Here is a 14,536-nt window from a genome sequence, read left to right on the forward strand (position 1 = left end):
GGCATTTTGCGAATCAAAAAGGTTATCTACTTACAGATTAGTAAATATGAATTAATATTGTTATATTTATTCTGTTATTTTACCTAGCCAAAGTCTAAAACCTAAGCTTACATAAAAGCTATTCTTTTGCAGCCTTGCAAGCTCTGGTATTTCTTTCAGGCTTCCTCTTTTTTCATAACTTCATTGTATATTCCCTCTGCCGTTACTGTTGAATGAGCACAATGAGACCATTTTCTAACAAGTAAATTATTAGTGATGTTTTGAACCTTGAATCTTGAAAGAACAAAAACATTAAGAGGGGAATGGGTATGAGAAATAGAGAAAAAAAGATGTAAACGAGAGAAAGGTCTTCAAATGAATGTTCTCAAATGAAGTGTGAATCACCCACTCTCCTCTTCACTTTCTCATTTACTTTCCTTTACTGCATGCTAATGAGATGGGGTGAGTGCATTGGTGGAGGGGTGGGGAATGTGCTTCCAGCAACACAGACATCTTGGAGAGTGCATACAAAGCTAACAGAGGTCACAGTCCTCCCACACAAACTCCTGTAATACTTCCTGTTTTTCAGCTGTTTGTTTTCCTTTGCACGTCCCTTGTTTAGTTCAAACTTTATTGAGAGTGTGTCAGTCTCAGGTGTGTGGGTGATACCTGGAGCACTGTCTGCTGTTCTGAAAGGTTACTGGAGTGTGACTGTATTTTTGTTATCAACAAAGGTTTTGAAATTAATCTGTTACCAATAATAGCAAGGGCACAGTTTTTTTTTTCTTTTTTAAATCTAACTTTGCATAACAAATGTCTAAACTAACATTTTACAATTTTTCTTGAACAAATGCACACCTAGTTTGAGTTGATCTCACATTCATGCGAATAATGCCACAGTTCCAGTGCAACCTACAGGTGGTCTTGGGCTCTCTACCCTATTGTGATCCCTGGTCCTCATGACAGCTTTCACATTACCACTTTTGTATATGAACCATGTCCTGTTTTGCCTGCGTGAAAGCACCTTAAGTTTATTTTTTTCTAATACATCTAGATAATATGATTCTGATTTGGCTTGCTTACCTAGAATCCTCAGCTGTGTGACAGCACCATGCAGTCCAAAGAACATCCAGAGTGGTCGCGAGTTGTCCACACACACCTGCATCCCCACATTGTTACCATTATGACTCAGAATGACTTCCCCTTCCTGTGTGACCAGAAAACCAAGGATATCGCCACTCTGCAAAGCAGTAGGCACCCTGCACACCGCCCAGAATTCCTTACGGTCAACCAGTGCTTCAGGATTGTAAGGGAGATCACTAGGGCGAAGCACTGCTGGGTCACAGGATGTCACACCGTAAGAGAGAGACCCAGATCGAGCAGGGCTGGACTTAAGGACTTTAATGAAGATGGTTTCACCAATTCGTAGTGGGCGATCTGTGAAGACCAGAGTGCGTTCTTCACGGTTGTGTTCGGATCGGGCCACAGTCTGTTCATTAAGGGTTTTGATGTGGGCACCTCGTAGCTGGTGGAAACGTAGGTCACATTCCAAGGTGTGAGGAAGCAGTGATGACTGCTGGGAGTTCATGGAATTTTGAGGAATGGGACAGGTGACGGGGGCGGGAGGGAGTCGAAGCCTGGCATCAACTTGTTGCAGGTTAAGATCGCAAAGACTGACAGACAGGCGGGAGGTGTCTGCTTCACGTCGTAATGAGGCGGATCCACGTACTGTGGTGAAGGATCGTGGGCGGAGAAGGTCTGGAGAGACGACTTCACTGTCTGTGGGACAGAAGTGCGATATGCAGTTAGCTATCAGTTGTCAGATGAACTGTTTGTATTATACAGTATGGTTTATTCAATGGTTGATTCTAGATAATTGACAACTATTGGGCAGTTAATCAGCCCTATAGATTTCACTGTCTATCATACTGAAAAAAAAGGTTTAGTAAGCACCCCCCGCCGCTTTCTTTTACCAGAAACATACATGCTACAGTCTATTTATTCAACAAACATACAAAACTAATTCAAAAATCTAACTTGAGTCCTTTACGCCGCTACTATTTTACATAAGAGCTAAAGTTGTTTTCAAAATGGCTGCCAGGGAGTGTCTCTTTATATTCTTTACCATTTAAACGAGTTACTCATTGGCTGCCAGGAATAGAACTTTATAGTAATGTACTAGTAGGCTAGCATAGTACTGTAAGCACAACATACCCACTGCTCCTTGCAAGTTTGCTAAAAATAGTGCAAAATATGAATGAAATGCTGTGCTAGCAAAGTGTTTAGTGGTACACCGAATTTAATTCCCCACTCCTAGTAGCCTAAAATAGCGTATTACAGTAGTTTAGAGGTAGGCTAACTTAGTTTATCATAGCTCAGCACTCAGACCAGCTGAAGATTGTTGTTCCTCCTTTTGTAACTGATAGCCCTGCTGGAGTGTACCCTTTATTTAGACAGTCAGACCCCAGACAAAAATATTTGTGCTAAAAGTGGCCTGCCGGTGCTAATTCGCTTGTTAAAATGAGCCGTTCATCCTAAGATCCCACCTTTGAGAGGGAGAACATTATTTAACCTACTCAGTAAAATGGATTTTGTATGTATAGCTTATAAATGGAGGAGGAGGTCAAGAAGTGTGATAAGTACTGTATGAAAATTGTCCATATATCGACAATGGCCCACAGTGACTGCTGATTAGCTCTGGTCTCAGATAAACCCTCTTAAAACCATTACAGTGTGAGAGGCCCAGCAAACAACAGCGAAAGAGAAAAAGCAGTTCTCTGACCCTCTATATTTAGTTCTATAAGGATGTAACTCATTTCCATCAGGATAAAGGATGCAAGATGGTTTGCTTAGAGATCAATCCCTAAAATACAAGGCTAACAGGTCAGAAAATGACTTATTTGCCTAATAATATGCAAGGCTACTGTGCAAACAGAATGAAGCAATATCTGTGACAGAACTGTTTTTCTTTCTATCTTTCAGAATAAGAGTCAACAAAGGATAAGAATTAGGATTACACTTATCACTAAGGCAATGAAATACTTGCATAGTACAGCTAGGGTACATATGTAAATAAAAAAAGGTTAAGTGAAATACATTATAACGGACTACAATAGTTTGGACATGGGTGCAGGCTGAGTGAGGCTGCTAAAATGTTCTTAACCCTATTTTTGTGAGGATCTTGAGCAAGTTTGAGCTTGAATGCATTTATCACAACAGAGGCTGTAGACCACCATTGCTAATGCTTTTCAATTATGCAAATATATATATATGCATGGGTATATGTAGAAGTTAACATAGAAATAGTTTAAATGTAATGTTCATTGTCCTATTCTATCAAACCTTTACAATTAATTCAGAATGCGGAAGCAAGATTAATTTTTAATGAGCCAAAAAGAATACACGTCACACCTCTGTTTATCAATTTGCACTGGCTTCCAATAGCTGCTCGTATCAAATTCAAGGCATTGATGTTTGCCTACAAATCTAGCACTGGCTCTGCACCCATTTACCAAAATTTGTTACTCCAGACTTATGTGCCCTCTAGAAGCTTGTGTTCTACAAGTGAACGTCGCTTGATTGTGCCATCCCAAAGAAGCACAACGTCACTTTTACGGACTTTTAAATTAAATGTTCCCTCCTGGTGGAATGACCTCCCCAACTCAATCCGAGCAGCTGAGTCCTTAGCCATCTTCGAGAATCGGCTTAAAACACATCTCTTCCATCTTTATTTGACCCTCTAACTTTAACACTCACTATTCTTATTCTATTCTTTAAAAAAAAAATCGAACTACCTTTCTGATCTTTTTATATTCTACTTTATTTTAATTAATTATGCAATTGAATGTGTGTGTGTATGTATGTGTAAAGACTTCTAACACTAGCTTGCTCTATTCTTTTTTTATTCTATCCATTTTCTTTTTATTATATTATTTAAAATCCCATGCTATGTGTACTGTGTTAACCTAACTGAGACTTGTTATAGCACTTATATATCATTGCTCTTTTTGTTGTTTTTGATTGCTTCCACTGTCTTCATCTGTAAGTTGCTTTGGATAAAAGCATCTGCTAAATGAATAAATGTAAATGTAAATGTCCTTTCATGTTGTCTGTTACAATAATGATAAGGCATAGGATCTGTTTCGCTCCTTTTGCTTATGATCACATTGTCTGATTTTGATATTCTAGATATATACATTTTCTGTTTGTCAGCACTCTGAAATGATTTTAAGATCTAGCCGAGATAGATTCGCACACAGAAAATCTGCCTGATGTCGTCTGTGCTAATTAGTGTAATATTAAAAACTCCTAAGGAGAACGAGGGGAATTTTTAAAGACAAGATGGAGACCAATTTAAAGTTGTTAGAGCTATTTATGGACAAGACGAAGAAGAAGAAAAAAAAAATCACTGGAGATAATGAAGACTTAATTTAAATAGAAGCTACATATTTCAAAAAATGTAGTTGCAAATTTAAAAACAAATGTAGTATCTTTCTAGTAGCCTTTTGGGTATCTTTAAAGATGAATTCATCCAGTAACTAAAATGAAAATGATTTACTTTTCTTTATGTCAATCCAAACCGACTTCCTCTCTTCCAAAGATACGGATTATGAAGAATGTTCACACTGCTTTTTTTCCATTTAACAAAAGTATATGACCAGGTGCTGTCAAGATCTTTGCCCTCTGCCATACTGTAGCTTACAGATTTTATTGTTGATCACAAAGGAATTGGTGTTAAGGACTGATGAAATGCTTAAGTTCCCTTAAAAAAAAAAAAAAAAAAAAAAAAAACATATTCAGCTTATCCAAATGTTTATCCCAGGGTTCTCAACCCTGGTCCTCGAGATCCACTGCTCCAACCTTGACCAAACTTAACTGCCAGTGAGCCTGAAGACCTTGATTAGCTTGTTCAGGTGTTTTTGATTAGGGTTGGAGATAAACTCTGCAGGAAAGTGGAACTTGAGGGGCAGAGTTATAAACCCATTGTTTATCCATTATTAATGGTTCAGATTGATCCTGGTCCTGGAGTATGCCCAACTCTGCACATGTTGTATGTCTCCAAAATAATCACACTTATCGGCTCGCTAGTAATGACTTCAAGACCTGTAATGGTTGTGTCAGATGAGAGAAACATCCAAATTTTGTGAGGTACTCCAGGACAAGGTTTAGGAACTACTGCATTATTTTTAAATTAACCAGCATGGACATTCATCAAAACATCTTTCATAATGGGATCAACATGAGAGTGAGTAAATGATGGCAGAATTTTTCATTTTTGGATGGACTGCCACTTTAAATTCACAGTTAAAATGGACACACAGCTGAACCTAATCGGTTGGATCGGCCAGAGAAGCGGGTAATGACATCACCACAGCAGGTCTGGCTGGAGTGTGTTTCTTAGATCGGGCTCATTAGAGTAAAGACATACTGTAAATAGGATTAATTCAGGCTTCAGTGTCCCATACTGCCCTAGACCTGGAAGCAATGATGCAAGCCTAGAATATAGTTTGAATAAACATGATGCTGCTCTCTGGATAAATCACATAAGAGAAGTAAAAATAATGTCAGCTTGCAGTAACACATAACATGGTCTATAGGATGCTGAGTTCTTGTGCCTAGTTGTCAATGCAGTTTTATATAGCTGAGACACAAATTGTCTTTGTCAATCATGACAGAACTTCTGATAAAGCTGGCTTATATCTGTCTGCTTTGACCATTCGTCAACAGACTCTTCAAAAAAGGTGTTAGAACGCCTGAAAGTTTGCTTACAGTTTCTATTAGATATTCTCCATTTTGGCAAACAAGTGAGTGCTAATTAATCAATAGACTCGCTGAACCATTCTGAGGGAGCACAAACAGTGACTGCACGCTTGGAGTGGAAAGCTTAAAGGAAAGGAGATGGGAAAAACCAAGGGAGGGGCAAAGACGAGCGTTTGTGCAAAGATGTCTGTGACCGGTGGCAGCTGTTGCCCCTCTAATTACCCTGCACCTGCTTAGCTGCCAATGCTCACATTTCCTTTTGTCTTAATGGCAGCTTTCTCACAAGCCCCGGCTATTCTACAATATGACTGGCTGGGACCAGAATGTAATCTCTTTGAAAATATAAATCTCAAAAAAAAAAAAAAAGACATCAATACAGGCTTGCACATTAATGCCCAATTTTAGTGATGGGACGCAGCTGCACCTATTTTGATAATCCTTTTTTGTCTAAGATGCTTTTTTTATTTCGCACCTGTTGGGCTAAACACAAAAGGCAGTAGAAAATAGGCAGATGAGGTTTCTGATGAACAAAAAAAGCGGCTCTTGGTCAAGTCAGACAGAGCCTGGATGGGAACGAAATAACCAAAAATGGAATTGCATGTTTTTGCTTTTTTACTTTGAGGAACTGTATAAGGTTGCTCTTATCAGTTTTTCATTTTCCTTTTTTATTGTTGTTTTATCTACAAGTAACTGTCTCTTTTTGTGTATAACATTTTCCCATTTTAAGGAAATGAAAAATTTTGTTCTGTCTCAAAGCTCAAAGCAAGATTGTATCCCAGGTTGTCAGACAGTCAATGTGAACAAAAAACTAGGAAGAGAGTGTGGGGCTCGTATGGCAGTGTGACGCTAATGCATATGGTACATGTAAGTGTGTGTGTGTTTGAGAGAAACAGTAGGGGGAGACAGGAGAGGTTTCAGTACAGCCTGTTGGCTCTATGCCATGCTTGACTGTTGGGTCTCTTTGTTTGGAATAATGGCCACACAGGCAACACGTGGACCTATTGAGAAATGATCTCTGGGTCACGAACCTCCTTCCCTGAGGTCATATCTCACTTTCTTTTTCTGAAACACACGCATACACAGCCAAGTACGCTCAGAAAGCCACAAAAGACCCTCCATGTGGCTCATATCCAAATTTTAGTCAGGCAAACCATGGTTTCCTTGCCTCATGTCTCAGCGCTAGTCAACGCAGAATCCAAATTGACCCATTTTATTTTTATAATATATGGTCTTGGTCTTCCTGTGAACGATTAATTGGTGAAGCTTATTCGGAAGAAATGCACATTTTGTCCTGATAATCTTTGATCCCATTTTTAGCATTGTAAAGCTTTTATTTATTTACACGCAAAAAGTAAAACGGTTAGGTTGATGATCAACCCATTAGGTTATTATCCTCTATGTTGTTGTTTTTTGTACCCCATCCATTTAATTTAACCCAGCAGATGAGAGACATACTGAATTTTTGCACCAGCAAACATGAGAAGGTCCTAAGTATGTGGATGTTTATCTAGCAGTCTATAAACTGATGTTTGCCCATAACTCCCTCAAAGAGGCCCTGAAGAGCTCTGCCTATATATAAGACAGCCACACCTTATTTCAGCAGCACTGTCCATGTTTGGATGTCCCGAGGCCTTGGCATGAGCAAAATGAAGGAAAAGGGGTGTTCTAAGTTTGGAGAAGGGATACAAAGACACTTAACAGCAGGAAAAAGGAAGGTGTCCTGTTTTGTGATGGGTCGCGCTACACTTTCCCGCCACCTTAAGCATTCTTCACAGAATTTCCTGTGTAGGTTCGAGCACACAAAACAGAATCTGACCTCCTGACATACAGTTCTTAACAATTTTTTTTTATTTTTCCTCTTTGGACTCCTCTTTCTTTACTTTGTTCCACTTCAAAGCAGTTGGGCAGCCAAACAAATGCAATTTACTCCTGTTAATACCCATTATGTGAGCTAGCACTGAAAAAACACATCAGTTTCGCTAAATCACTCTTTCTGGTCGACTTGGTTAAATAGTTCATATTTAAGATATTATTTTGAAGGATTATGTACTCCGCAGGGGACTTTCAACTAGGGATATCTTGGCCCACCATAGTCAAGTTAAACTTGCACCTCAGTCAAATAGATCATGAGGATCAGTCACATTTCTCAATGAAAAATAAAGAAGTGGTCCAAGTGGTTCGAAAAAAGAAAACCCTGTGGTGATGCCCCTTAATGGTTTGTGTCAAGCCATTTGTTAGTCTAGTTGTTTGATGAGAAAGATTGTATTTGAATTGTATTTGCAATAAAAAATTTGGTATGATCTTTGGTTGACCAGTTCCGTGGAAATGTATTATTTAAACCGTTGATCCATTTTCTACCCCTGAACTTAAAAATGAAGAATGAAGCCCTATTCGTATGTTTTATAATTTAAAAAAGAAAACCGTATAAACTATGAAGTCTGTGAAATCTTCATTACATATGCTCAGTACCAGACTTCCACTCTGGGCTCTTCTTGACTTTACTCTTGTTAGTCATATAATGATATAACATCTATATAATGTTCTGTTAAGCCAAAAAATAATAGCCATTTAGCCCACCATCATCCATCAGAATTTCAAGTTCATGCAGTATAGTAATAATAATATAATAAATCCACACATTGTACATACTGGAGGTTACATACCACAATTAATGATGATCATTTTGCAAAGTAAACACAGACGAGCCAAATGGATGAAACTGTTTTGCCAGCTAAATCTCAAACTCATGAATTAAATGGGTACAAATTCTGTCTCGTAAGGGATATTGTGTCACTATGTTTTTTTTTTTTTTTTTTGGTGCTTTAGAATTGGTGCTCCCAACAAGTTGGTCCACTAGCGTTTTCTAGAACCATTCTAGAACCATGAAAACTATACCACACTAACAAGGTTCAATGAACATACTACAAAGAAGACAGTTGTGGAATCACCTCTAGTTTAATTTTTATAATGGATTTTTTTATTAGTGCACGATAGGGCTGTCAAAATTGCTCAAAAATGACATTCGAATATTCCCTCTAAAAAACACTATTTGAAAATCTGGTTGCGCATGTTGTCAATGACGCGCATTATGGCAATAACAGGACAAAATAATACAGAGAGACATAACTACTTGTATAGGTAGTCTATTTAAGTTTAAACATATATGACAACGCATTACCTACACAAAAACAAGGAATTCAACTAATGGCCAAGACTGCAGACCTCAAGCTCTCTCACCCTCACGTTCTCTGCGCATAATGGTTTAAATGAACAAACACATTTTTGTGCAAGCAATTTAAGGTCGCGACTGTTGTCCCAAATATAGCAGGCTTTATTCAGTTATTGAAACAAATATTATTAATATTAATTGAAGTTTACAGAATATAGAACTGACATTGAATGCTCCAAGCGAGCTGTGCTGTGGTAAACATGGAACTTTTCCTTGACATGAAACGATAAATAATCAAACCTCGGATCCATTGCTTGACAGAACTCCCAGAAGCCTGCCCCATCCGCGATACTGATTGGTCTCATGCTCTTACAAATGAACGAAATTATTTTATCCGTTATGGCCTCATGTCATGTTGCAGACAAAGAGCTTGTGGCGGGCGATGCAAAGTAACGTTAAGTGTCAAGACGTGACTGTTTAGCTGGAGTTCCACACATTATGCCATGCTCATTTGGGTGCACATTTCTGAGATGTCATGACCTCATGTTGCTAGTGGTCGAATGTTATACCAACTGTATCTTAAATAGCTTGCATACAACTTTGTCTCGCAGGTCAACAATTTTACCTCACTTTCCCTGCTGCGGTCGAGTTGGGCTCTGCACTTGATGGCATCTTCCATGAAGACGTGTCAACTTTCAACAGTGATGCTGTGCCAGACAGTGCGACTCCCGTGACCTGTCCCTGAACCCTCAGGCGCGCTAGCGCACCCACTCGCAAAGCAGACAACCACGCCTCTACTACCGCGGCCGTTTTTTCCCAATTTTATTTATTAATTCGAATATTAATTTTTTTTTTTACTATTCGAATACATAATCCAATTTAGAATATTCGTTGACAGCCCTAGTGCACGATGCAGTGCAACACCCGCTGAGTGGCATCAAAGAGCTTGAAAAATCAAAGGCAATTTTTTTTAAATAACTCCAACTGAATTTGTCTGAAAGAAGAAAGTCATATACACCTAGGATGACTTCAGGGTGAGTAATTTGTGGCTTAATTTTCATTTTTGGCTGAACTAACCCTTTAAGCTTGAGGCACTTAAAACAAAGCTTTAAAAGATAAGAACGGCTAAAATTACAAGGAAGAATTTATGGCATCTGTACAATTGGACAATAGAATGTTCAAATTCATCTTCAAACCTCATTTTGTAAATGATTTACAAATGGTTCAACCAATCTAGACCAGTTTTTCCATCCCCAATCAAAGCTGTATTTATAAAGCACATGAATTGAGGACAACGTTTATTTCTGTTTTCTCTAATGTAACATTTCTTAGTGAGAACTGATATTCAACAAGAAAAATGTAGGACTTTTATCCACTGGGAGTTTCATCCATTGAGAAAAGTGGGTGTTCTAGACCCGACTTTGCTTTCGTGTTTGATTGCGTAGGCCTACCCCCTCTTGAAACACTGCTGGGAGCCACTTTTAAAGATTTTTAACTGGGATGTGTTGGCTAAAGGTCAAGTTCACACTTGAGAGCATCACAATGTACCAAATGGTAATACTTTTTTTGTTGTTTGTTAACTTATTATTGTTCACTTGTTTATTAAATTAATGTCAACTGACATGAAATAATTATTTAGAAGGGCACCATTACTGACAAAAGTAACTTAAAACGAAGCCTAAAACTTAATGTATCCATTAAATTAATTCATTCAATCATTCATCTATGAATGTGAATGGTTCACATAACACCAAAAAAGTGTATTAATAAAGTAAATACTAAAAAGGGTCACTTTTTGATTCCTCAGGCTTTGTGTGCTGTCACTAACAAGTTCTTCCTTTACGCGTCCTGTAAATTAAGGCATGTCATGTCAGCCCACAAGAAATTAAGACTCATTTGATTGTTTCAGTTCTGGCATCAGCACTCCAGGAGCAAGGTTTGATGGAAATACAGGAAGAGCTATTTTGATCTTTCTCTGCAGGCTATGTGCACACTTACAAACCTTTCTGGAAGAATAAAATGTGACATACTGCTGGGAGGTGAAAAGAGTGGATACACACGCACGTGTGTATCAGATAACAGATGACTAGTTTGCTTTTTAATGTTTATTCATAGCTTATGTTGCAAAAAATTGTGCTAATAAATTTATAGTGCACTTTCAGTGCCGAAACTCACACCTATGTGCTACGTAGTATCATACTTCTTATGTACACAATGTGATTACTGCTACCATAGGTGGCGAAATAAATGCATACTGCTTTTGCGTGCAGTGTGAAACAGGACACACACACACACACACATTCTTTGGTGTCATCGTGCCAGTAGACCATCGAAGAAAATAGGTTCAACAGTGCATGTCAACGCTGTCCTTCATGAGGCAAAGGTACAGATAAAGTTACTCGTACACATAACGAAACATCCCACACAGCAGACAGATAGCAGACAGAGAGGCTGCCGTCAGTTGCCACAGAGCTCAATTAGGATAAATGGAGCTATCTCTGGTGTATGTGACCTGGTTCTATAATTATCCCTGGGGGATGACCGCATTAAAGCCTGCTGCATGTATGTGTGTGAGATGTGAATGTCTCGCCTCTTACTGCCAAACCCCGCCTTCCATGCACAAACACTTGTACACAGAGCGGTGCATCAAAGCGTGGCGTATGGTATGTCCTGCTCTTAACAGTGTTGACTGTGATTATATACAGCAATACATCTAGACCACTGCCTTCAAGTTTAAGCTATCTGATTTACTGTGTGTTTACAGCAAGAGCTATTCTTGATCATACACTTACATAATCAGTAAAAAATAATTTTAAGACAACTTTATAAGCATTAGCACATTACCTAATTGGAGGAAATGCACCCTATTTCAGAGATGTAATGAACTTTTTGAAAAAAACATTTCCAATTTAAAAATCTAGCAAGCATTAAACAACGTTACTTCAGTATTTTTTCGTTTTGCAGTCTGTTAGAGCAGAACCTGGCATGAACTGGCTTTCTCTACTGTATGTGGAGAGTTCATTTTCTCACCCAGCAGTTGCACTCCTCTGGTCAGACCGTAGACATCAATGAGGGCCCATAGTGGCTCTGTGGTCCGAACGCCACTGAAGAACAGCATGGGGCTGGAATCATTGATGCGGTAAAACACTCTCCCCTTCTTATCCACCCAGAAGGAAATTAGGTTTCCTTCATTTGCAAACTCTTCTGGCAGGGCCTTGGCCCAAAAGCCGCTCTGGGATACCAGGTCAGGGCAGGCGTATTTGGGCAGGCTGTCGGGATTGATTCGAGACGGGTCCTTAGAAGTAAATCCCAGGCGGAGAGCACCACTCCAGCAGCATTGCTTTTTAGTTATCTAAAGACAGAAAAAAGGGATCTGCTATCATTACAACACATGAAAGTGTTCATCATGGGTCACTGCATTGCATAGAAATGTTTACTCTCACAGAAAATTTTAAAAAGTTGTATCATTAGTTGCACCTTGTCACTAGGACAGTTCCCATAAAGGGGTGTCTCTGTACCTTTATTTACCCCTAAAAGGTTTGAAAAAGTACCTTAAGGCTATGTATTTACTACTTATATGCTACTAATACTGTATGTACCTTTTGGGGGTTGATAAGGAACAAAATGGTCAATGTAAGGAGACAAGCTGTTGTGTTATAAAATAAATGCATATCACTTTTACATGTGATTCATTTCAGCTTAATTCTATCACAGTTTGCTCTTGTATTTCCATTTGTAGCAGTGCTGAAGGCCAAACGGGGGAACATTTTGTGATGATCATAAATGGTTGCGCTTAGAGGACACAACCGAGGGGATATATGAGGTAGTCATGTGGTGTGTTTGGAGTAAAGAAGCTCTGTTTTATTTACAGTGACTCCAGGAATAAGCACTCCAAACATTTCAAGAACACAGTGACGTTTATCAGAGTGTACTTCGTTTTTTTTTTTTTTTTTTTACGCACACACTAGGCTATGACTAGATAGATTAATATTTGTCACATAAACGTCATCACTGCTGGAGCGGACCCTCGGAAGGATTCACATCCGCCTGTATGTTTCATCCACTTGAGTATTCCAGACTCGCCATCCTCCCAGATTATCCCACTGTTCCCAAATATTCAACGTGCCTTTCCTTGTTCCTACCTTTAAGCGGACCTGCTCATAAAGAGCAATGGGCCGGTTGCTGAAAGTGATGGCGTTGCAGAAGCTGGCCTGCCGTTTGACGCTCCTTTGTGTTAGATCCATGACTATCTGAGAGCCTTTAGCGTTGGGGTGGAAGAGAAGGGGGCTCACGGGGACACCTCCACACAGATGCATGTGTAAACAGCGTTTGGGTTTGTGGTGGCATCGGTGAGCTGTTGAGGGGAACGGTCCTCCCAGAGAGTCTAGGAGAGAGAAAAAAAAATAAACCATAGTCCGCCAATAAAGAAACAAGTACAAACAATCATTTCAAGTAATATACAAATACATAATGTTGTGGAAATAATTCTTCTCTCAGCTATAATCGTGTTTAAAACCTTAGCTCAACATGACTAAGCCTGGCCTTTACTTTCAAATCAATGAACCGCAGAAAACAGCATCAGGCCTTGCATGGTGAGATCTGTCTGACCCCATTTCACGCAGCATTTGTGTAAAGCATTTTTATTGGACAAGTGATTTTTAGCTTTGTAAATAAATCTGATTCGCTTTTCCCAACAGGCCGCACTGAACTGCACAATTTCACTGTACGCTTCAGCTTTTTCATAGAGCGTTTCATTATTGTGATTTGTTTACGAATCAGACATTATGTTGCACTGCAGATTTGTCTTTGATTGTAATCGTGTAATGGAAAATTGGGTTGACTGATTGTCAATGTATTAATTTGTAACAGCCAGCCATTTTCTCACTTACAAGCTCACAACTTTATTAGTAGTATTCTAATCAAGGCCTTAAACTTTATATTTCACATATGCGACTGTAAAGATCGAATTGTCATACAGTAATATTTATCAATCATATGACCATATATGTTATATATATATATATATATATATATATATATATATATATATATATATATATATATATATATAAATATATATATATAAAGCTGCAAGACAACCACTGGGGTTGTGCAACTCATATGCGCACAGTAACATATTGGACTGGATCCAGGAGAGGCCAATGATTTCTGCTGTTTTGAGAAGGCACATATCCATGTTAGAGGCACAGTAATGATTGAGAATGTGTTCAGTTGGGACAATGTCATCTATGAGGGCTATGGCTATCCTCTCTGCACTCATTCATGTCCAACATTCACCTGATTGGCAAGGGGCTCCTTTAACAAAATAACACACCCTCGCAGATCTGTAATGGCACAGTTGGCGGAGCATTCAGCGATGTCACCAGTCCTCTCAGCTATTGTGGTCCCTTGTAAAAACTGATAGTGGGCAATGACATGTTTCCTGAGCAATGCAGATAAGGCTACACGTCACACGTGAAGAGAATAAAGACTCCATGTTTTTTTCTATATCTGGCAACCACATGCTCATGCAAATTCCCTATGTGAAACCATCATATAACAAAATATTGTATTATAAAATCATTAATGTGCCTTTTCAGCTTTGTAAGTTGCATACATGTGTCTGTA

The 14,536-nt window shown here is 38.8% G+C and overlaps 1 protein-coding gene across 2 annotated transcripts in view; it reads right to left on the minus strand.

The window, feature by feature from the left end:
* The window catches only part of LOC113069630 (E3 ubiquitin-protein ligase NEURL1-like), a 50,032-nt gene that overhangs the window by 7,119 nt on the left and 28,377 nt on the right, over nt 1-14,536 (minus strand). For both annotated transcript variants that reach the window (XM_026242823.1, XM_026242854.1), the window contains exons 2-4: nt 13,051-13,292; nt 11,939-12,260; nt 1,063-1,758 (exon numbers count right to left, since the gene is read on the minus strand). In XM_026242823.1, the coding sequence (XP_026098608.1) occupies nt 1,063-1,758; nt 11,939-12,260; nt 13,051-13,292 (1,260 nt within the window). The remainder of the gene's footprint in view (nt 1-1,062; nt 1,759-11,938; nt 12,261-13,050; nt 13,293-14,536) is intronic.

The sequence above is a fragment of the Carassius auratus genome, chromosome 1 (assembly GCF_003368295.1).
Source record: "Carassius auratus strain Wakin chromosome 1, ASM336829v1, whole genome shotgun sequence".
Lineage (NCBI taxonomy): Eukaryota > Metazoa > Chordata > Actinopteri > Cypriniformes > Cyprinidae > Carassius > Carassius auratus.